Below are 22,492 nucleotides of genomic sequence, written 5' to 3' on the forward strand. Positions count from 1 at the left end.
GCATTTTTCAGGCAATTTCTGTTTCTATTTTCCAGCATCTGCAGTTCTTGGCTTTTTTTTAAGAGACTATTTCAATTTTTTTTAAGAGGCATTTGTTTTTGACTGGCACAGACCTGATGAGCTGAAGGGCCTTGTTCTGTGCTGTAGACTTTTACGACTCTACAAAGTGTCCTTTGCTAATATGCCAGCAGTAATTTCTAAGTTGTATAGTTTCCACAACATATCAATAGTTTTGTTGACTCTCATGGGAGGAGGAATAGTTTATATCTGCATCTGAATTTGGTGTCCTTTGAACATTTTAACAAATACATGTACAGTAGATGAAAATAAAGCAAGTTTCCATATGTCCAGATGTCATGGTCTGTGATTTATGAATTTGACTAACATATGGAGTTGACTTCCCTTCTCTTGCTTGAAGGGAAAAGTGTTAGGATTGAACAGTCATTTTAAATACGGAAAGCAATGAACCAGGTCTAGACCACTGAAAGTTGCAGGGCAAATCAACTTTATTGTCTTGGTGGAACTCAAAGCCACAAAGTATAAAAATTAGGGCTACGGCTCTTTTCCTCTTTATAGCTGGAAATTCTATCATAATCCACCTCTTACAGTGCAGTTCTTTCATTGTACACTCTTGAAATCCCTACTCATGTTGCATTTGAGATTAGGTTAGATTCCCTACAGTGTGGAAACAGGCCCTTTGGCCCAACCAGTTCACACTGACCCTCCAAAGAGTAACCCACCCAGACCCATTTTCCTCTGACTAATGCAACTAACACTACGGGCCATTTAGCATGGCCAATTCACCTGATTGTGGGAGAAAGCCGGAGCAAACCTACACAGACAGGTGCCCGAGGCTGGAATTGAACCTGGGTCCTTGGCACTGTAAGGCAGCAATGCTAACCACTGTGCTACCGTGCCACCCATTTCATGACAAGTATTCAACATGCAGGAAATGAAAAATGACCTACCTTCAAATAACTGTCACATTGATGCAGAAGCTGTTTCTCATTTTTGTACACGTTCACCTTAACACCCATCATCTTCAGTTCTTTTCCTGTCTCACAGGACAATGTTTTTGATGGATTGAATATGATAACATTAATTTTATCTGAGTGATCTGCTACAGTGATATAAAGTGGAAATGCATCTTTTTTTTTGGGTGCATTTGAAACCTACAACAAACAAGATACACAAATACAGGTTTATTCAATATAACTTGCATCTTCTTTAAGAACCGCGTTAACTTGACCCCAAATAAACACAAACAGAAATTGCTGGAGAAACTCAGCAGATCTTGCAGCATCTCTGGAGTGTAAACACAGTTAATGTTTTGAGTCCAGTGCCCCTTCAACAGAATCGATAGCATCTAGGAAAAAGTGGCATTCATGCTGATTCTTGAAGGGATGGAGAAGGACCTCAGACAGAGAGAAGAAGGTTGGCAAAGGAATTGTTGATAGTGAGCATGGGAAGGAGAGACTTGAAGCTAGATGGGTGACAATGGGGACAATAAGTAGGTGAAAATAGGTTGACTGTGCTGAAATCAGCCCATTTCACAACAGCACCTGCATTGTGAGGGGTAGGTAACAATAATGGAAGCAAGTGGTCATATGCTGTAAAATTGTTAAAACTCAATGTTGAGTTGTAAAGGCTGTAAGATCTCCAAGCAGAAGATAAGGTATTGTTCATCCAGTTTGCGTTAAGCCTCATTACATCACTATACTAGGAACATGGCAGTGTGTTGAACTGGCAGGCAACTGAAAGCGAAGTCATTTTTACGGACAGGATATAGGTCTTCGTAAAAGTGTTCACCTTGTCGGTGTTTTGTCTCCCCAATGTGGAGTAGACCGCATTCTGAGCAACAAAGAGAGTGGACTAACTTGATTGAAGTGCATTTGCTGCTTCACCTGGTAGGTGTGTTTGGGGCCTTAGATAGTGAGGAAGGGGGTGGTAAGCAGGCAAGCGTTGCACCTTCTATGATTAGGAGAAATTGAGGACTGCAGATGCTGGAGATCAGAGTTGAAAAGTGTGGCGCTGGAAAAGCACAGCACGTTATGCCCGAAATGTTGGTTCCCCTGCTCCTCGGATGCTGCCTGACCTGCTGTGCTTCGCCAGCGCCACACTTTATCGATACCTTCTATGACTGCATGGAGAGGTGCTACAGGAATATGGGAATCTTGACTTTGTCTCATTCAGTAATTAATCAATTTTTACAAGGGATATAAACCTTAAGAAAGCAAGAAAGTTGCATTTATGTTGTGCTTTCACATTCCCAGATCATCTTAAAGAACTTAATTAGAATGAGCTGACTTTTTTGTTGTTTTGTTGCTCCTTTCCAAGGATCTATTGTAACTATTCACACCTCCTGCAGACCTGTCTTTCCTGGTTTCATTACTGCCCCCTGCATTCCACCACCAGCACCATCATTTCTTGCCCCATTTAAGCACACACCCTGTCCTTTATTTCTTCTCTGACAATCTCCCCGGCTTAAGAGCTGTTAAACATCAATGCCACAGCAAAAAGGGGGAAGTAGTAGAGAGATTGGATAGGATTAAAAAAAATACTTTAAACACATCAATAAAAAACATCACCTTCTATGATTCCACCATGTCTTGATGGAATTCATTCAAAGTTGCTGAATGAGTATGAGGGTAGAAATTACGGAGGCTCCCAATCAAATCATGTTTGGAAATTGGGATAGTGCCAGAAGGTGGGAGGATTGTAAATGGCATACTTCTGTTCAGGAAAAAAGGCAGTGGAATAATTCCAGCAATGTAGACGAGTCAGCCTAACATTATCGGTGGAAACATTTTTAGAGACAATAACCTGGGGTTAAACTAAGCACCCTACTTGAAAATATATGGGTTAATTATTGAAAACCAGCACAGATTTTTCAAAGCAAGTTCCATTTGGCTAACCTGATTAAGTAACAGAAAAGATTGGTGTTGTATATGGAGACATCTCAAAAGGCATTTGATGAAGTGCCAATCAGTAGACTTGTCAGTAATTGTGAAGACCATGGAATTAGAGGAGTAGCAGATTAGAGGAGCTGTGTAGATACAGAATTAGCAGTGAGGCAGAAGGCAGATTACTAGCAAAAAATGGTGTTTCAGGCTGAAAGTATGTTCTCTGCTGCCCCACTCCTATTTTTGATATGTACTCGTGATATCCACCTTAGTACACATAGTTTCAAAGTTTGCAAGTAAAGTAAACTCGGGAAAGTAGCAAAGAGTGAGAATGATGACAACAGACCTCAAAACAACACAAGGACTGAGGAAAAGGGCAGATATGTGATGGATGACAAATTGTGGAACTTTAAAGCTTGCAGGGATGTGTTTCAAATAAAGTGGCAAGAGAACTTGAGAAGTTTGTCAAAAGGATTCTTGGCTTTATAGATGGAAGCAGAGCCCAAAAGGCACATGTTATGCTAAATCTGTAAAAGATTGGTTAAGGCTCAGTTGAAATTTTATGCCCAGTTTTGAAAACCCCCTGAAAAAAGATATCTTATAGACAGAGTCATAGGGATATACAGCATGGAAACTGACCCCTCGGTCCAACTCATCCATGTCAACCAGATATTCTAAATTAATCTAGTCCCATTTGCCAGCACTTGGCCCACATCCCTCTAAACCCTTCCTATTCATATACCCATCTAGATGCCTTTTAAATGTTGTAATTGTGCCAGCCTCCACCACTTCCTCCAGCAGTTCATTCCATACATGCACCCCCCTCTGTGTGAAAAGGTTGCTCCTTAGGTCCCTTTTTCATCTTTCCCCTCTCACCCTAAACCTATGCCCTCTAGTTCTGGAATCCTCCACCCCAGTGAAAGACCTTGTCTATTTACCCTATCCATGCCCCACATGATTTTATAAACCTCGATAAGGTCACCCATCAGCCTACAACGAAAATAACCCCAGTCTATTCAGCCTCTCCCTATAGCTCAAACCCTCTAACCCTGGCAACATCATTGTAAATCTTTTCTGAATCCTTTCAAGTTTCACAACATCCTTCACAACATCTGGTCTTCCAAAGAAGACCAGAATTGCACACAATATTTCAAAACTGGCCTAACAAATGACTCATCCAGCCGCAACACTACCTCCGTATACTCAATGCTCTGGCCAATAAAGGAAAGCATACCAAACGCCTTCTTCACTATCCTATCTACTTGCGACTCCACTTTCAAGCAAGAATGAAACTGCACTCCAAGGTCTCTTTGTTCAGCAACCCAGGACCTTACCATTAAGTTTATAAGTCCTGCTCTGATTTGCATTTCCAAAATGCAGCACCTCACATTTATCTAAATTAAACTTACCATCTGCCACTCTTGGCTCATTGGCCCATCTGATCAAGATCCCATTGTACTCCAAGGTAAACTTCTTCGCTGTCCACTACACCTCCAGCTTGGGTGTCATCTGCAAATTTACTAACTATACCTCCGATATTCACATCCAAATCATTTACATAAATGACAAAATGTAGTGGACCCAGCACCTTGTGACACCACTAGTCACAGGCCTCCAGTCTGAAAAGCAACCTTCCACCACCACCCTCTGTCTTCTATCTTTGAGCCAGTTCTGAATCCAAATGACTAGTTCTCCCTGTATTCCATGAGATCTAACCCTGCTAACCAGTCTCCCAAGAGGAACCTTGTTGAACGCTTTACTGAAGTCCATATAGATCACATCTACTGTTCTGCCCTCATCAATCTTCTTTGTTACTTCTTCAAAAAGCTCAATCAAGTTTGTGAGACATGATATCCCACACACAAAGCCATGTTGGCTATCCCAAGTCAGTCTTTGCCTTTTCAAATACATGTACACCCTGTCCCTCAGGATTCCCTACAACAATTCACCCACCACTGATGTCAGGCTCACCAGTGTATAGTTCCCTGCGTTTTCCTTATCACCTTTCTTAAATAGTGGTACCACGTTAGTCAACCTCCAGTCTTCCGGCACCTCACCTGTGACTATCAATGATACAAATATCTCAGCAAGGGGAACCAGCAATCACTTCCCAAGCTTTTGGGGTATACCTGATCAGGACCTGGGGATTTATCAACCTTTATACATTTTATGACATCCAGCACCTCCTCCTCTGTAATATAGACATTTTTCAACATGTCACCATCTATTTCCCTACATTCTATATCTTCCATTTTCTTCTCCATAGTAAACACTGATGCAAAATACTTGTTTTGTATCTCCCCCATCTCCTGTGGTTCCACACATAGGCCGCCTTGCTAGCTTTGAGGGACCATGTTCGCTCCCTAGTTACCCTTTTGTTCTTAATATACTTATAAAATCCCTTTGGATTCTCCTTAACCCTATTCGCCAAAGCTATCTCATGTCCCCATTTTGTCCTGCTGACTTCCCTCTTAAATATACTCCTATACCTTTATACTGTTCTCAGGATTCACTCGATCCTTGCTGTCTACACCTGACGTATGCTTCCTTATTTTTCTTAACCAAACCCTCAATTTCTTTAGTCATCCAGCATTCCCTACATCTACCAGCCTTGCCTTTCACCCTGACAGGAACATACTGTCTCTGGACTCTCGTTATCTCATGTTTGAAGGCTTCCCATTTTCCAGCCATCCCTTTACCTGTGAACATCTGCCCCCAATCAATTTTAGAAAGTTCTTGCCTAATACTGTCAAAATTGGCCTTCCCCCAATTTAGAAGTTTTAGATCTGCTCTATCCTTTCCCACCACTATTTTAAAACTAATAGAATTATGGTTGCTGGCCCCAAAGTGCTTCCCCACTGAAACATCAGTCATTTGCCCTGCCTTTGTTCCCAAGATTAAGATTACTTTACAGTGTGGAAACAGGCCCTTCGGCCCAACAAGTCCACACCGACCCGCCGAAGCGTAACCCACCCATACCCCTACATTTACCCCTTACCTAACACTACGGGCAATTTAGCATGGCCAATTCACCTGACCTGCACATCTTTGGACTGTGGGAGGAAACCAGAGCACCTGGAGGAAACCCATGCAGACACGGGGAAAATGTGCAAACTCCACACAGAAACTGGTGAAGTCCACATTGATGTCCTGGGGTTGAAGGGTTCCGAGACAGAGGATGAAGCTTTCTTTCTCCAAGCATTGGGTGGTGAGGGAGTAGCGATGGAGGAGGCCCAGGACCTGCATGTCCTTGACAGACTGGCAGGGGGAGTTGACATGTTCGGCCACAGGGCAGTGGGGTTGATTGGTGCGGGTGTCCCAGAGATGTTCTCGGAAGCGCTTTGCGATAAGGCGTCCGGTCTCCCCAGTATAGAGGAGACTGCATTGGGAACAACAGATACAATAAATGACATTGGTGGAAACTTTGACGGATGTGGAAGGCTCCTCTGGGGCTTTGGACGGAGGTAATGGGGTAGGTGTGGGCGCAGGTTTTGCAATTCCTGCTGTGGCAGGGGAAGGTGCCAGGAGGGGATGGTGGGTTGTTGGGGGAGCGTGAATTTGAATAGGTAGTCGCGGAGGGAATCGTCTTTGCAGAAAGTGGAGCGGAAGGGGAGGGAAATATATCCCTGGTGGTGGGGTCCGTTTGGAGGTGGCGGAAATGTCAGTGGATGATGTGATTTATGCGGAGATTGGTGGAGTGGAAGGTGAGGACAGGGGAGTTCTGTCCTTGTTGCAGTTGGAGGGGTGGGGTTTGAGGGGGGCGGTGCAGGACGTGGATGAGATGCATTGGAGGGCATCTTCAATCACATGGGAGGGGAAATTGTAGTCTTTAAAGAAGGAGGCCATCTGGTGTGTTCTGTGGTGGAACTGGTCCTCCTGGGAACAGATGCAATGGAGGCAGAGGAATTGGGATAGCATTTTTGCAGGACGTAGGGTGGGAGGAGGTGTAACCCACTTCTAACTAGGAGAGGAGCCTACTAGGAAAGACAGCCGAACAGCAATGGCAGGAGTTTCTGGGAGTAATTCAGGAGACACAACAGAGATTCATCCTGAGGAAAAGGAAGCAAGGTACAGGGAGGATGAGGCAATCCTGGCTGACTGGGGAAGTCTGGGACAGCATAAAAGCAAAAGAGAATGCATTTAATGTGGAAAAGGGCAGTGGGAAACCAGAGGATTGGGAAGCTTACAAAGACCAACAGAGGGCAACAAAAAAAAAACGAAATAAGGAAGGAGAAGACAAAATATGAGGATAAGCTCACCAGCGATATAAAGGAAGACTGTAAGAGTTTCTTTAGATATATAAAGGGCAAAAGAGAGGCAAAAGTGTAGATTGGGCCGCTGGAAAGATAACAGTGGGAAACAAAGAAATGGCTGAGGAACTGAATAATTACTTTGCATCAGTTTTCATGGTTGTACACATGAGTAACATCCCAAACATTCAAGAGAGTGAGGGGCAGAGCTGAGTATGGTTTCATAGTAATAAAAGTAGGAGTAGCCATTTGGCCCACTGAGTCTGCTATGCCATTCATTAAGATCATGGCTGATCTATCTATCATCTCAGCTCCTCCCACCTGCATTATCCTCATAACCCTAATTCCGCTACCATGCAAAAACCCATCCAACTGTGTCTTGAATACATTTAATGAAGCTTCCTCTACAGCTTCCTTGGGCAGAGAATTCCATAGATTCACTACTCTCTGGGAAAAGCAGTTCGTCCTCATCTCTGTACTAAATCTATTCCCCCCCCACTCTGGGTCTATATTCAATGGAGTTTGGAAGAATGAGGGGAGATGTAATTGAAACATACTGAATGCCTGGACAGAGTGGATGCTGGGAAGATGTTTCCATTGGTAGGCGAGACTAGGATCCATGGGCACAGCCTTAGGGTAAAGGGAAGACCTTTTAGATTGGAGAGAAGGAGAAACTTCTTCAACCAAACAGTAGCGAATCTATGGAATTTATTGTCACAGAAGGCTGTGGACGCCAGGTCATTGAGTATGTTTAACAGCGAGATAGATAGGTTCTTGATTATCAAGAGGATCAAAGGTTACAGGGAGAAAGTGGGAGAATGGGGTTGAGAAACTATCAGCCATGATCGAATGGTGGAGCAGACTCGACGGGCTGAACGGTCTGCTCCTACGTCTTATGGTCTTAATTGAAACATACAAGATCCGGATGGGAATTTTATAGGGTGGACTTTGAAGGGATATTTTTCCTCTTGAGGTAGAATCTACAACTAGGAGTCGCCGTTTAAAAATAAGGGGGCACCCATTTAAAACATAGATGAGGAAACTTTTTATCCTCTCGGAGGGTTCAGAGTCTTTGGATTCCTTTCCTGAAAAGGCACTGAATGCAGAATCTTTAAACAGTTTGGCGGCAGAGGTTTTTAGAATCTAGATTGCCAACAAGGTAAAAGATTACTAGGGATATGGAGGAATGTAGAGTTGAGGTTAAAATCAGATCAGCCATGACCTTACTGAATGGTGGAGCACATTCAAAGGTTTGAGTGACCTACTCTTGTTCCATGTTTATAACCAGATATGACATGAGGAAAACAATCTCACAACAGGCTGTTGTGATCCAGAACACATTACCTGAAAAGGTTGTTGGAGACAAATTCAACAGAAACTTTAATAAAGGAATTGGATAAATACTTAAAAAGAGGAAACGCTATGGCATTTTGGTTTTAAAAAAGTAAGGGGGTGAAATTAATTGGGTGACTCTTTCAAAAACTGGAACAAGCATAATAAATTGAATGGTAGCCATGAAGCAGAGGAGCTGGTGTTGGACTGGGTGGACAAAGTTAAAAATCACACATCAGGTTATGGTCCCACAGGTTTATTTGCATGACACTGTAATCTTTTACCATAAATTCTGTCTTATGGTCCTGCTTCACAACCACCTGATGAAGGAGCAGCGCTCCGAATAAACCTGTTGGGCTGTAACCTGGTGTTGTGTGATTTTTAAAATTGAATGGTGTCATTCAGTGAGAGCTGTCTCTGTTAAAGTTCAGAATACGCACTCAGTTTCTCTCTCCACCGATCCTCAGTGTTTCAAGAATTTTCTGTTTGGCTTTCAGGTTTCCAGCATCCTTAGAATTTTCCTCATGTTCCTTCTTCTCTTCCTTATAAATTGTTAGATGTGTTTAAATAATATTTAATTCAGCAATAATAAATGCCTTGAGTGTGATGGCACTCACATCCCCAAATTCAGCCTGGATACCTCCTGAAATTTGCAAACTCGAGCTGAAACAAATGCCAAATCAAACCTGGGATCATTGTGACCAAGACGGGACTCTTTCACACACTACTCAGTAAATTAATGACATGCACAATGTTCCCAAACTACTCGTCATTTGGAAAAGCACTCCTTGCTGAAACATACCTTTATGATCTTGAAACATCCGCTTACAAATGTTCCTTCAGGTTTTTGTTTGATTTCTCTCACACTCAGGACTGGTACATCTTCTAATGGCTTGATCATACCTTTCGCCAGCTTGGTGATTTGCGAGACTTTTGTTACGGTCATCACCCCATCTGAAAACCTAAAATCAGTGATGTGAACATTGTTGCCTTTACAAAATTCCGTCTGTTCTCTGTTATACACCTTTACTTGGATGGTGTCGGTTTCATCCGCTATTGTTGCATGGAAAACCTTCATTTTCTTTTTTTTGGCATTTATGTAATTGTGGGTCAACTTCTCAATAATCTTCCCTCTGGCAATCAGATTTTTCTGAACATCCTTTTCATTTAACTGCAGTGCTTTCAGTTCCTTTAAAGTTATGATCTGAGCTCCAGGTTTCTGTGTAAAATGTAATTCATTGACTGGGGTATTTATACAAAACAAAACATCAGCACACCTTTCAAACACATTTCTTTAAAAGTGTTAATATAATATCCCTTAAACATAATGTCCTATTAAAATGCTAATATATATAAAGCAAACTCTATTGGCTTAGTGCCTAAAAACACAACTGGATGTAACATTAAGCTATCGAGAGCAAAGATTGTGCTTATATTAAGTTTGCCGAACTCAGGCAAAGTTTCTGCAATTGACTTTCTGGGATGGGCAGATAAAATCATCATGATTCTTGCTCCTCATCAAGTGAAGTCAAGAACTGACTACTAGCTCAGCACTGTCTAACAGTGTATTGACGCTCATTATTTCAGTCAATGGAATGTTAACAATTTGGGTGAGACACTGGAGACCTTGGATGGTGTAGTTAATACAGAAGTGAACAGACAAAATATTGGAAGACACTAATAAATTTGCATAATAAGCATAAGTCGGTAAATAAAATTCAAGGTAAATAAATGGAATTATGGTCTTTAAGAAGTGTTAAAGAGACCCCACACACTTTAAATGAAGAACCTAAATGAGAGAGAGGAACACAAGGGTCGGATAACTAATATTAGTGTACAGCTTAATATGGCTGTTACAAGCAACAGAGGACTGGGGTTCCTTTTGAGAGAAATATAACTTTCCTGATTGACAATTCTGTTAAATTTGTGTAGAATTCTTGTAAGATTACACAGACTACTGTAGACTATAGCTCTCCAAACCCGTAGATGAAAAAAACCTGGAAATATTATGGACTGTGAGGAGGGAAAAGATGGACCTCACTGATAACCACAGGCAATGGTTGCAGACAAAGGCAATTAATGAATGCGGAGAAAAAGATAATTATATATTTTGATAATGAGAACAAGAATGTTGTGAAACTTGAAAGGGTTCAGAAAAGATTGACAAGCATGAGCTATAGGGAGAGGCTGAATAGGCCGGGACTGTTTTACCTGGAGCCTCAGAGGCTGAGGGGTGACCTTATAGAGGTTTATAAAGTCATGTGGGGCATGGATAGGGTAAACAGACAAGGTCTTTTCCCTGGGGTGGCAGAGTCCAGAACTAGAGGATATGGGTTTAGGTGAGAGGGGAAAGATTTAAAAGGGACCTAAGGAGCAACTTTTTCCACACAGAGGGTGGTACATGTATGGAATGAACTGTCAGAGGAAGTGGTGGAGGCTGGTACAATTACAACATTTAAAAGACATTTGGATGGGTATACGAATGGGAAAAGAGGGATATGAGCCAAGTGCTGGCAAATGGGACTAGAATATCTGGTTGGCATGGACAAGTTGGACCAAAGGGTCTGTTCCCATGCTGTATATCTTTCTGACTCTAAGTGGCAATAACATGTGAAGGATTCAGTTCTAAAAAGGAATGCTGGAGCAGAGGAACCCTAGTGATTAAGGGCAAGTTGAAAGATTGAAAAGCATATAGGATCCTGAGTGTTACAAATAGAGACATTGAGTACAAAAGCAATGTGTGGATAGCGAACCTTTATAAAACTGGTTCAGCCTAAACTGGAGCATTGTGTCCATTTCTGGGCTCCACACTTAAAGTACAAGAGGCATGAGACATTGTAGAAAGCATTCATGAGAATGATTCCACTGCGGGGGAGTTGTGGGGTTCTTCAATTATGTGGCTAGATAGGAGCAGCTGAGACTGTTTTCTTTAGAGAAGGGTGAGAGGAAATTTGATAGAATGTACAAAATCACAAGGGGTGTAGACAAAGAAGACTGGAAGAAAAACTGTTCACAATACTGGAAAGACCAAGAAACAATCTAAGATGAACACCAAATGGAACGTGAGGAAAATTTGCTTTAAAAATGTAGTAAGTGGTTAGGTTCTGGAATGCACTGCTCGAGAGTGCGGGAGATGCAGATTCAACTGTGGCTTTAAAAGGAAACGTGATGATTTTCTGAAAACAAATTACCTCAATGGCTACAGGAAAGACAAAACAACATAGTGACAGCATTTCTCTGATTCATTTCTTAGGATAGTGACTTGATCAATCAGAGTCAATCTGTCTGGTTTCAAATCTAAACAAGGCCTGACAGTTAACTGTCGGTCATCCAGCTGCTGCATTCTCCATGACATCATCTCTATCAGAGTTTACTTGTCAAGCAATAAGCACTCTCCTTGTACAGTTTTGATGTTTTCATCCCTTTGTTTTGGTACTTCTAGGAAATTGTCCTGAGGAATGGATGACAAAAAATGTGCAGCAAGAGGAAACAAAGTGGTCGACAATATTAATATTCATTTTTTATAATTGTAAATGGTACCTTTACTGCTGGGGTAATGTTTTGATTCTTTGCCCTTGACTTTTGCTGTAATAGGGCCAGACGACGTAATGATGTTTTGGTACCTTTGACCACCTTTACTTTGGATTCAGTTTTTCCTTTCTTTGTGCTTGACATTTGCTGTAAATCTTGTGCATTTTTGCGTTTTAATGGACCTGTAATACAAAATCTGTTACCTCTATTTAATAATAAAATTGGAACGATTGGAACACAGCAACAGGAGTAATTCATTCAGCACATTATATTAATACCTCTTGTTTTAATGCCAATTGTCTGTTTGCACGTTCCTTCCTGCTTGTTGCACCCTTTAGCGTAGAAAGACAGGTCCATTAAGAAGGTCAAGCATTTCAAGCAATTAAAACTACATTAGAAAAAAACACAAGGATCAATCTTGCTCTCTTCAAAACTAACAGCAGTGAAACTTGCAATGAAAATAAGCAAGTGTTGGTTATACTTAATAATTACCTTATTTCAGTATTTACAATAAGGAAGAGGTAAATGTACCAGATGTTCCAATGAAGTAAGGACCGGGACTGAACAAAAATCAACATGAGGAAGAAGGCAGTAAGAAGAAAATAATGGCACTGACTTCTGAACTTGTCCACCCCAGTCCAATACAGGCCCCTCCACATCAAATCTACACAGTAAAAAGGACCAGTCTATCCCCAAAAAAAAGCCACAAGAATAGGCCCTTTAGCCTCTCAACCTTGCTCCGACATGGCTGATCTGACATTTGTCATATGTACTTCCCTGCCTTTTCCACATAACCCTCAATTCTCCTAGTGATCTAGCATCTACCTCTCTCAGACTTAAACAGACACAACAACTCTGGCCTTACAGCTCTCTATGCAAGGAATTCTAAAGGAGTCAGAACAAATTCCTCCTCATCTCAGTCATAAATTGACATCCTTTATTCCCTCTGGTTCTAGACTCTCTAATGAGGGGAAACATCCGCTCAGCATTTACCCTGTCAAGCCCCTTAAGAATCCTATGCATTTCAATTAGGTCACCTCATCTCTCATTCTTCTAAACTCCAGTGAGTAGAGCCCCAACTTGTGGAACCTGTGTTTGTGATGACAATCCTACGACAATGGGGATCATCCGAGAGAAACTTCTTTGAATTGCCTCCAGTTAAGTTATACTTGGTATTTAAAAAGTGGACCAAATCTGCTCACAGAGCTCCAGATATGGTCTCACCGGCACTTTGTCCAGTTGCAGTAAGACTTCCCTACTCTTATACTTCAACCATCTTGAAACAAGGGCCAACGTTCGATTAGCATTCCTGATTCCCTGCTGCTCCTGTGTGCTAGCTTTCTGTGTTTCACGCACAATCACCCACAATTGCAGCTTTCTACAATTTTTCTCCAATTAAATTATACATTGTTGTTTTGTTCTCTCTTCCAAAATTAACAAGTTCATATTTGCCCACTTCACATTTTATTCCAGCTGCCAACTTTTTCCCCACTGATTAACCAATTGATATCTTTCTGTTTGTATCCCCGGTCTTTCATCCTAAATTTGTGTTGTCTGCAAATTTGGCTCCGGTACATTCGCTACCTTCCTCCAAGTCATTAGTATATATTGTAAACAGTTGCAATGCCAGGTCGCCAACCTGAAAAAGAACTCACTACCTCTATTCACTGCTTCCTGTTTGCTCTCCAATTCTCTATCTACACCAATATACTACTTTGGACACCATGGCTCTTATCTTATGACTCAATTTTTTGTGAGGTACCTTGTCGAATGCCTTCTACAAGTCCAAAAACAACCTATCTACTGGTTCCTGTCTATGTATTCTGGATGAGACTTTCTCCAAAAACTCTAATAAATTAGTCAGACATAATTCCCTTTCACGAGGCCAAGCTGACTCTGCTTGATTAGATTATGATTTTTCAAATGTTCAACTGTTACTTCCTTGATTATTGATTGCAATACTTTCCCAGCAATGGATGTTAGGCTCATCAGCCTATGCTTACCTTCATTCTGCCTTGATAAATTGATTGATTGATTTATTGTCACATGTACCAAAGTACAATGAAAAGCTTTGCTTATGAGAAGTACAGGCAGATCATTCTAAGCAAGGATGTACAGATCAAAAGGACTTAGACTGAGGCATACACATTGCATTGCACAGAGTGTGTGCTAGGTGAGATCAACGCGAGCAAGATCACCATTATTTGAGGCTAGAAAGTCCATTCATCAGTCTAATAATGGCCGGGAAGAAGCTGTTCCTGAACTTGTTGGTGCATATGTTCAGGCTTCTGTACGTTCTGCCTGATGGAAGAGGCTGTAGGAGATCATCACTGGGGTGCGTTGGGTCTTTAATGATGTTGGTAACCTTTCTGTGGCAGTGAACTGTGTAAATGGATTCCACATATGGAAAGTTGGTTTCTGTGATGGTCTCGGCTGTGTACACCGCCTTTAGTTTCATACCAGGCCGTTGTGCATCAGAATGTATACATAGTGCATATGTAGAAATTAGTGAGGGTCCTTATGGACATGTCAAATTTCCTGAGTGGCCTGATGAAATAGAGGCGTTATTATGCCTTATTGACCGTCACATCTATGTGGGAAGTCCAGTACAATTTTCGTCACTCTGAGGAACTTCATGCTCTCCATCCTCTCAATCTCAGTTCCATTGACGTAGATGGAAGTGTGTTCTCCTCCTTTCTTTCTGAAGTCAATGATCAGTTCTTTAGTTTTTCCCTTCTTGAAGGATATCACATTGACAGTTTTCCAGTTCTCTGGTACTTCTCAGAAGTTACCAGAAACTGGAGGTTGGCTAACACTCTGTGCTACTATTTAAGAAAGGTGGTAAGGAAAAGCCAGTGAGCCTGACATCGGTGGTAGGCAAGTTATTGAAGGGAATCCTGAGGGACAGGATTTACACGTATTTGGAAAAGCAAGGACTGATCAGGAATAGTCAACATGGCTTTGTGTGTGGAAATTGTGTCTCATTAACTTGATTGAGTTTTTTGAACAAGTAACAAAGAGGATTGATGAGGGCAGAGTAGTGGATCTGATATATATGGAGTGGATGGCATTCAACAAGGTTCCTCATGGTAGACTGGTGAGCAAAATTAGTTCACATGGACTGTAGGAAGAACTAGCTATTTAGATACAAGACTGGCTCAAAGGTAGTAGACAGAGGGTGGTGCAAGGTTTGTGAAGGTTGGTAGTTCGGGTTGAGGTTTAGGGTGCTCGGTTTGCTCGCTGAGCTGTAGGTTTGATATCCAGAGAGTGGTGGTGGAGGGTTGATTTTCAGACCGGAGGCTACTTCAAAGACTGTAATTTTCCCTCCTCAGTGATCAACGGTGTGCTCAATTGCATCTCCTCCATTTTCCACACTTCTATCCTCAAACCCCACTCCCCCAATTCCAACAATTCCACTGGTCCTCACTTTCCGCCCCACCATTTTCCAAATCCAGCGCATCATCTGCCACCGCTTTCACCACCTACAGTCAGACTCTACCACCAAAAATATATTTCCCTCCCCACCCCTATCTGCATTCTGCAGGGACCATTACCTCCATGACTCCCTCATTAGGTCCACACTTCTCACTAACCCCCTGTCTACTCCTGGCACCTTCCCCGCTACTGTAAGAGGCACAAAACCTGTGCCCACACCTCTCCCTCAACTGCATTTTAGGCCACCCAGGATCATTTTAAATCCAGGAGAGATCTATTTGTACATTCTCCAACCTCATCTATTGTATCCGCTGCTTTCAGGGTGGTCTCCTCTACACCAGAGAGACCAAACACAAACTCTCGGAATGATTCAGAGAACATCTCTGGTCCGTATGCATCAACCAATCCCACTTTCCAGTGGCCATCCACTTCAACTCCCCACCCCACTCCTCTCAGGACATATCCAATCTGGGCCTACTCCATCACCTACACAACACCACCCGCAAACTGGAGGAGGAACACCCTATCTTGCACCTCGGGAACCTACAACAACATGGCACCAACATTGAATTCACTAGTTTCCAAATATTCCTTCACTCCCACTCCATCCCAGATCCAACCCCCCAACTCAGATCCACCCTCTTGACCTGGCCTATCTGTCCATCTTCCACTGTCCACTCCACCATTCCCACTGACCCATCACTATCATCTCCCTTCTTTGACCACCTATCGCTTATCTTTCCCCTAGCCCCACCTCCTATTCCCCCCCATTTATCTCTCAACCCACTTCCCCACCCCCCCAAACCTGAAGAAGGGTCCTGCAGAAACATCAACTCTCTTGCTCCTCAGATGTTGCCTGACCTGCTGTGCCTTTTCCAGCACCACGCTTTATCAACTGTGATTTTTCCAGCATTTCCAGTCCCCACTGTCTCGTTTCAGACTAGAGGTCTGTGACCAGTGCAGTGTCACAAGGATCGGTGCAGGGGTCCAGTGCTTTTTGTGATTTATATAAATGATTTGGATGAGGTACAGTTAGTAAGTTTGCACATGACACCAAAACTGGAGATGTAGTGGACAGTGAAGAAGGTTACCTCAGAGTACAACGGGACCTTGATCAGATAGGCCGAGGAGTGGCAGATGGAATTTAATTTAGCTAAATATGAGGTGCTGCATTTTGGAAAGGCAAATCAGGGCTGGACTTATACACTTAATGGTAAGGTGCTGAACAAAGACATCTTGGAGTGCAAGTTCATAGTTCCTTGGAAGTGGAGTCACAGGTAGATAGGATAATGAAGAAGGCTGGTATGGTATGTTTTCCTTTATTGATCAGTGCATGTTACGGCTGTACAGGACATTGGTTCAGCCACTTCTGGAGTATTGCATGCAATTCTTCTCGCTCTCCTATAGGAAGGATGTTGTGAAACTTGAAAGGGCTCAGAAAAGATTTATGCAGAGTTTGTCAAGGTTGGAGAGTTTGAGCTGTAGGGAGAGGCTGAATAGGCTGGGGGCTATTTTCCCTGGAGCGTCAGAAGCTGAGGGGTGACCTTATAGAGGTTTATAAAATCATGAGGGGCATGGATAGGGTGAATAGCTAAGATCTTATCCTGAAGGTGGGAGAGTCCAAAACTAGAGGGCAAAGATTTATGATGAGAGGAGAAAGATATAAAAGGGACCTAAAGAGCACCATTTTCACACAGAGGGTGGTGCATGTATCGAACGAGCTGCCAGAGGGAGTGGTGGATGTTGATATGATCACAACATTCAAAAGGCACCTGGATGGGTATATGAATAGGAAGGGTTAGAGGGAGATGGGCCAAGTGCTGGCAAATGGGACTAGATTTATTTAGGATATCTGGTCGGCATGGACGAGTTGGACCAAAGGTTCTGCTTCTGTGCTGGATATCTCCATGACTCTATGAATCTAAGAATATTTTGGAAAATTACAACCAATGCATCAAATATCTCTAGCAACATTGTTTAGGATCCTCTGACACAAACCTTCAGGGCCAGGGAAGTTATCTGCCTTTAGACTATGAGTGTGTCCAATACTAGGTCTCTAGTGATGGTTATCATGTTAAACTGGCTGCAATGGGGCCACCCACCACTTTAATATGGTAACTTGACGTGAAAGTGGCAGCAGGGATGCCCCACTAGAGTGCGAGGTGAAGTTAGTGTCTCAATGGCTTTGGTTGTGAGCCAAACATCACCCACTCTGTGCACTGTGATACCTTCTAATGACAATACATGGCTCATTTCCTTGACATCTGCTATGTGCCAGACTTTGGTCATCTTGCTAGCCATGTCCATCAGTCACCTTATTCAGAGCAGAGGACTGTTTGGCCCAGAATCAGTGTTATGATCTCAGCTGTTGACATGGCTGTAACTGGTTTCTGAAGCTTTCTTACTAATATCTAAGCACTGAAAGAGCAAATACTTGTGTTTCTAAACCCTCAGCTTCAAGTAATTTTGTATGTCTGGATGATGTCTTTTAAGCCACTCGGGGCTCTTTGCATAGCCTTGACCTTTGGAAACTGCCAAACTATCAGCACCTTTTCACTGCAACCACGTCATTCAATGGTTTTGTCTCTCTGTGACACCAGATATTTATCTCTAGGCAACAAAAGTTTTTCTCTTCCACCATAATTTCTAATGTACTGAACTGTTATCGCAAATCCTACACCGAGCTGTAACCCTTCATCAAAATATATGTATTAGTAGAATTCAGCCATCTGGCACCACTCAGAACAAATCTGTAATCAATCAGAAACTATTAGTCCCCTTCTTAGTATGCGCAATATAGAAACACAAATGAAAAGTAAAGTTATACAACATTTGTCCTCCATAGAATCCAAGATCCCAAATAACAATATTATGAATCTTTGTCACCGCATGCAGAACTGATTAGGGTGTGCCATACAGGCCAGCAAGTATGGCCCTATCCCAAGTAATAAATAATATATAATGAATCTTTGTCACAGCGTGCAGAACTGATTAGGGTGTGCCATATAGACCAGCAAATATGGCCCTATCAATGATTTTGCAGTCTACATAGAGGTACGAGACCAGGGGCCTGTTTTTAAAGAGGTAAAGATGAGTTTTTTCTGAACATGACGGTCATTTTCTCAACTGACAGACATTACAGCTCTTCCACCCCCCCCCCCCCGTGGGGTTCCATGGCTCGCTCATCTAGCAGCAGGAACTTAACTAACAAGAGTAAGAGTCAGCTGCATCAGTTCAAGCACAGCTTCAAGTCATTGAGTATCTCTAGGCTGACTTTTGACAGGTCTTCACAAGAAAACTCTGCCAGCGTCATCACTGGACACACCCAGAAGGAACAGAGGTCTGTAACCGGCATGCAGCTTGCATTGATGTTCTCTGGATCAGAAAGCAGGGGTTAATCATGGTCAGAAGTCTTGGGATCTGCTTAGGGAACCCAGCCAATAAGAGAAGGGAATATTCCTTAAGGAACCGGATCCACAACCTCACTTCCACATCACATTATTTGACAAATAATACTCACTGACTTTGATCGGAAGAAGATCCCGGCGAGGTAACTCTGACAATACTTCTGTCACAATCTTGACCGCCTGTTTGTCATAGTAACCAACTACTGTTTGTACAAGCTCCACTTTTGATTTGTTTTTCAGATTTCCTCTTGGAATTTTTATTTTCTCAGGGATTTCTTCCAGAAAAAACAAAAGTTTGGCATACTCCTCATCTGACAGTTCTTCAAATACTTTTAATAGTGTTGACTGAATGCTGGCCATTCTGAAACCTTTGGAACATGTTATAAAACAGACACATTAGACAATAACAGTATTACTTGTATTTATATTTTAATTATAATTGACTACATTATTTACTTATTTTATTTCCTCAATGATCATTTTTTAAGGCCCACAAAATTTGCTGTATAGTGCAGCAGAGAAACCACATTTAATAGTTGTGCTCACTCATAACTGCAGATATAATCCTCCAACCATCATGGTATTTATCTGCAGCAAAGGGGAAAATTAATATTCAAATGCAGTACTTAATTCAAAAAATTAAGCCAAGTTTCACAAAGCTTTTCAGGGGCATTAACCATGCAGGTCAAATTGAACTATAACATACAAGGAAGTTCAAGATTTGGAGATACCAGTGTTGGACTGGGGTGTACAAAGTTAAAAATCACACAACACCAGGTTATAGTCCAACAGGTTTAATTGGAAGCACACTAGCTTTTGGAGTGCTGCTCCTTCATCAGGTGATACCTTTGACTTGGAGCAGTCTCATGAACTCCCTTTCCTTGATGCATTAGTTGATAAATATGCTGATCATTCTCCACTACAGTCTACTACAAGCCTACTGATCCGTATAGAGGATGGCATTCCAATAGCTTCAAGATTGGCCTAATGGTAACCTTGTAAATACGGTCTAATTCATTTTTTTCACAGCACAAAGTTAACTCCAAAAGCAGGGCATCAAGCTCTTGTTATGGTCCAGGCCAGATCACCTCAAAACATTTCAAGAAAGAAGCCCAGACCCTAGTTGTGTTAAGCAGGTATAACACAGACATTCCAGGAGGGATACAGTTGGTCAAACCACTTAGTTTTAAACAAAACAGAATTTATTTGCAAGATTACTGAATGAAACACAAACCAAAGACAGCAGAATACCCAATAACATAACCTATCCGTAAACACAACAGATTATCCCAACTTAATGACGTTGTTCCCAATACTTGCAACAATTCCCATAAAAATCCCTTGGCACAAAAGGTAAAATCAAACCCAGGGTCCAACAGGAGAGAAGTCAGAGAGAGAGGATCAGCACGGACCTGCTTCTTTAGGTCCAGCAGCTTCAAAACACTACTGTGTTAAAACCAAACCAGAGAAAAGCTGGGCTGGGAAAACTGGCCTCTCCCCTTTCATTATACAAGTGTCTTTTTTAAATTTGAAAGGCTTTTTCCTGAGGCAGCATCTGTTAGCTATAATCAAAATGGCGCTAAAACCCTTCAACGTAGATTTCTCTGAAAAAAAAACAAGGACAACATAACCTTGTTAAAGTAGCAGCATTGTCACACTATCCAAAGGAGTAATGAATAGCCAATCAGATTGTTGCTCAATGCATGCTCATGACTCAACCCCAGGTAATTACTTTAGATCTGAATTTTTAAAAATAATTCCTCATGGGATGTGAGCATGACTGATTGGTGCAGCACTCATTGTCCAATGCTAATTGCCCTGGAGAAATTGGTTGTGAACTGCCTTCTGAACTTTACGGACCTTGTGGTGCCCAGATATTTGCAATGTTGCTTGGGGAGGTGGTTCCAGGATTTTGACCCAGCTTACCTCAAAATACCTTGGAAGGGTAAAACATCTTAAAAATTTGAGCAATGCAAGGAAGCACATTATAATGAACTGGATGTAAGAAACAACACCCTCCCCCACCCCCCCCGGGTCTCATGGGGTGGTGTAGATTGGTGATGAAGCACATCCCCTAAGATTATCTCACAAAGGTGGTGTACCAGAAAACAGAACTATTCTATAAGACTTGGTGGCCCGTTTTAAATTACATCGATACGGACTTGTCGGCAGTACTGACCAGGGCCTTTACATAACCGAGAAGGCCGGATTTGGTGGTCTTGTGGCCCAGAGTCTGCAAAAGTCCAGAAGGTAGTTCATGACCAATTTCTCCAGGGCAATGTCATGCTCACATCCCATGAGGGATTATTTTTTAAAAATTCAGATCTAAAGTCAGTCGGTAGATTCCTGTTAACGTTTTTGTAAGATAAGATTGTAATATTGTTTTTCTTTTTTGTATTTTTTAATTTTGTGAAAGAATAACAACTTCTTCTAATAAAAAAAAATTTGAGCAACACTGGAAGCTACCTTTTTTCCTGCTACATGTACAGGATGCAACCGTCAAGCCACATTGACCTGCTTTACACACAGATGAGTAATATGGGGTGTGAACTTGAGTGCTGGTGTGATGCCAAGTCAGGGTCAAAATATTTCTTTCCCTTTCAAGGAAAGTAGACTTGAGGGCCAGTGTTTGGATTTTAATTCCTCTAACTCCTTTACTAGCTGATTGAGTTACATCGTAACACTGCCTTCTGTATTTATGTCAATGAACGGGGGTTTGGGCTCACACAGGAGCAGAATTAGAAGAATCCAACTACATGCTCAGTATTGATTCTTGTTTCATTAAATCTAAAGCCACACATATCATGAAGACATTAAGTTCTTGGATACCACAGTGCTTACATTTACTAACTTTTACAGATGTTGACTAGCGCAAAGTTTTTCTTCAAAATTATTCGACACACACCTTTACATAAAAAACCATCAGCATTTGTTGCCGGTATCTAATTTCCTCTGGTGGTGAGCCACTTTCTTGTTACAGTTAGTGGCTACCTGGCACTCTCTGCTGAAAAGGGTAGTAGAGAAGGGGGTTAAGTAGTATTATGCTTTAAGTAGTATTTAGATGAACACTTAAGCATACATTGCTTCGGAGAAAGTGAGGATGGTAGATGCTGGAGATCAGAGTCGAAAAGTATAATGTTGGAAAAGCACATCAGGTAGGCAACATCTGAAGAGTAGGAGCATCCATGCTTTGGGCATTAGCCCTTCAGTCTGGAATCTACGAGGAGGAAGGGGGCAGAGAGATAAATAGAAGGGTTGGGGTGGGGTGAAGGTAGCTGGGAAAGCAAAAGGTAGTGCAGGTGGGCGGTTATAGTGATAGGTTGGAGGGGAGGGTGGAGTGTATAGGTGGGAAGGAAGATGGACAGGCAGGACAGTTCAAGAGAACGGTGCTGAGTTGAAGGATTGGATCTGGGATGAGGTGGGGGAAGGGCAGATGAGGAAACTGGTGGTTGAAGTGTCCCACTGCGGAAGATGAGGTGTTCTTCCTCCAATTGTGGCTTGGATTTGGCAGTGGAGGAGGCCCAGGACTTGCACGCTCTTGGCGGAATGGAGAGGGGGAGTTGAAGTGGTCAGCCACAGGGTGTTGGGAGTGTTTGGTCTGTGTGTTCCAGAGATGTTCCCTGAGTTAATGTCC

At 42.2% G+C, this 22,492-nt stretch overlaps 1 protein-coding gene across 2 annotated transcripts in view; it reads right to left on the minus strand.

The window, feature by feature from the left end:
- LOC122554628 (interferon-activable protein 204-like) overlaps nt 1-22,492 on the minus strand; it is a 50,323-nt gene that overhangs the window by 6,569 nt on the left and 21,262 nt on the right. The window contains exons 3-7 of one of the 2 annotated variants that reach the window (XM_043699950.2): nt 18,972-19,226; nt 12,295-12,348; nt 12,026-12,198; nt 9,288-9,704; nt 969-1,172 (exon numbers count right to left, since the gene is read on the minus strand). In XM_043699950.2, coding sequence (XP_043555885.2) covers nt 969-1,172; nt 9,288-9,704; nt 12,026-12,198; nt 12,295-12,348; nt 18,972-19,218 — 1,095 coding nt within the window. In that variant the 5' untranslated portion in view covers nt 19,219-19,226. Of the gene's footprint in view, nt 1-968; nt 1,173-9,287; nt 9,705-12,025; nt 12,199-12,294; nt 12,405-18,971; nt 19,227-22,492 lie in introns of those variants that run through there. The other variant, XM_087990927.1, reaches the window with a different exon arrangement.

Source organism: Chiloscyllium plagiosum, unplaced genomic scaffold (genome assembly GCF_037043375.1).
Source record: "Chiloscyllium plagiosum isolate Xiang-an unplaced genomic scaffold, Cpla_swu_hap1 HiC_scaffold_9, whole genome shotgun sequence".
Classification (NCBI taxonomy): domain Eukaryota; kingdom Metazoa; phylum Chordata; class Chondrichthyes; order Orectolobiformes; family Hemiscylliidae; genus Chiloscyllium; species Chiloscyllium plagiosum.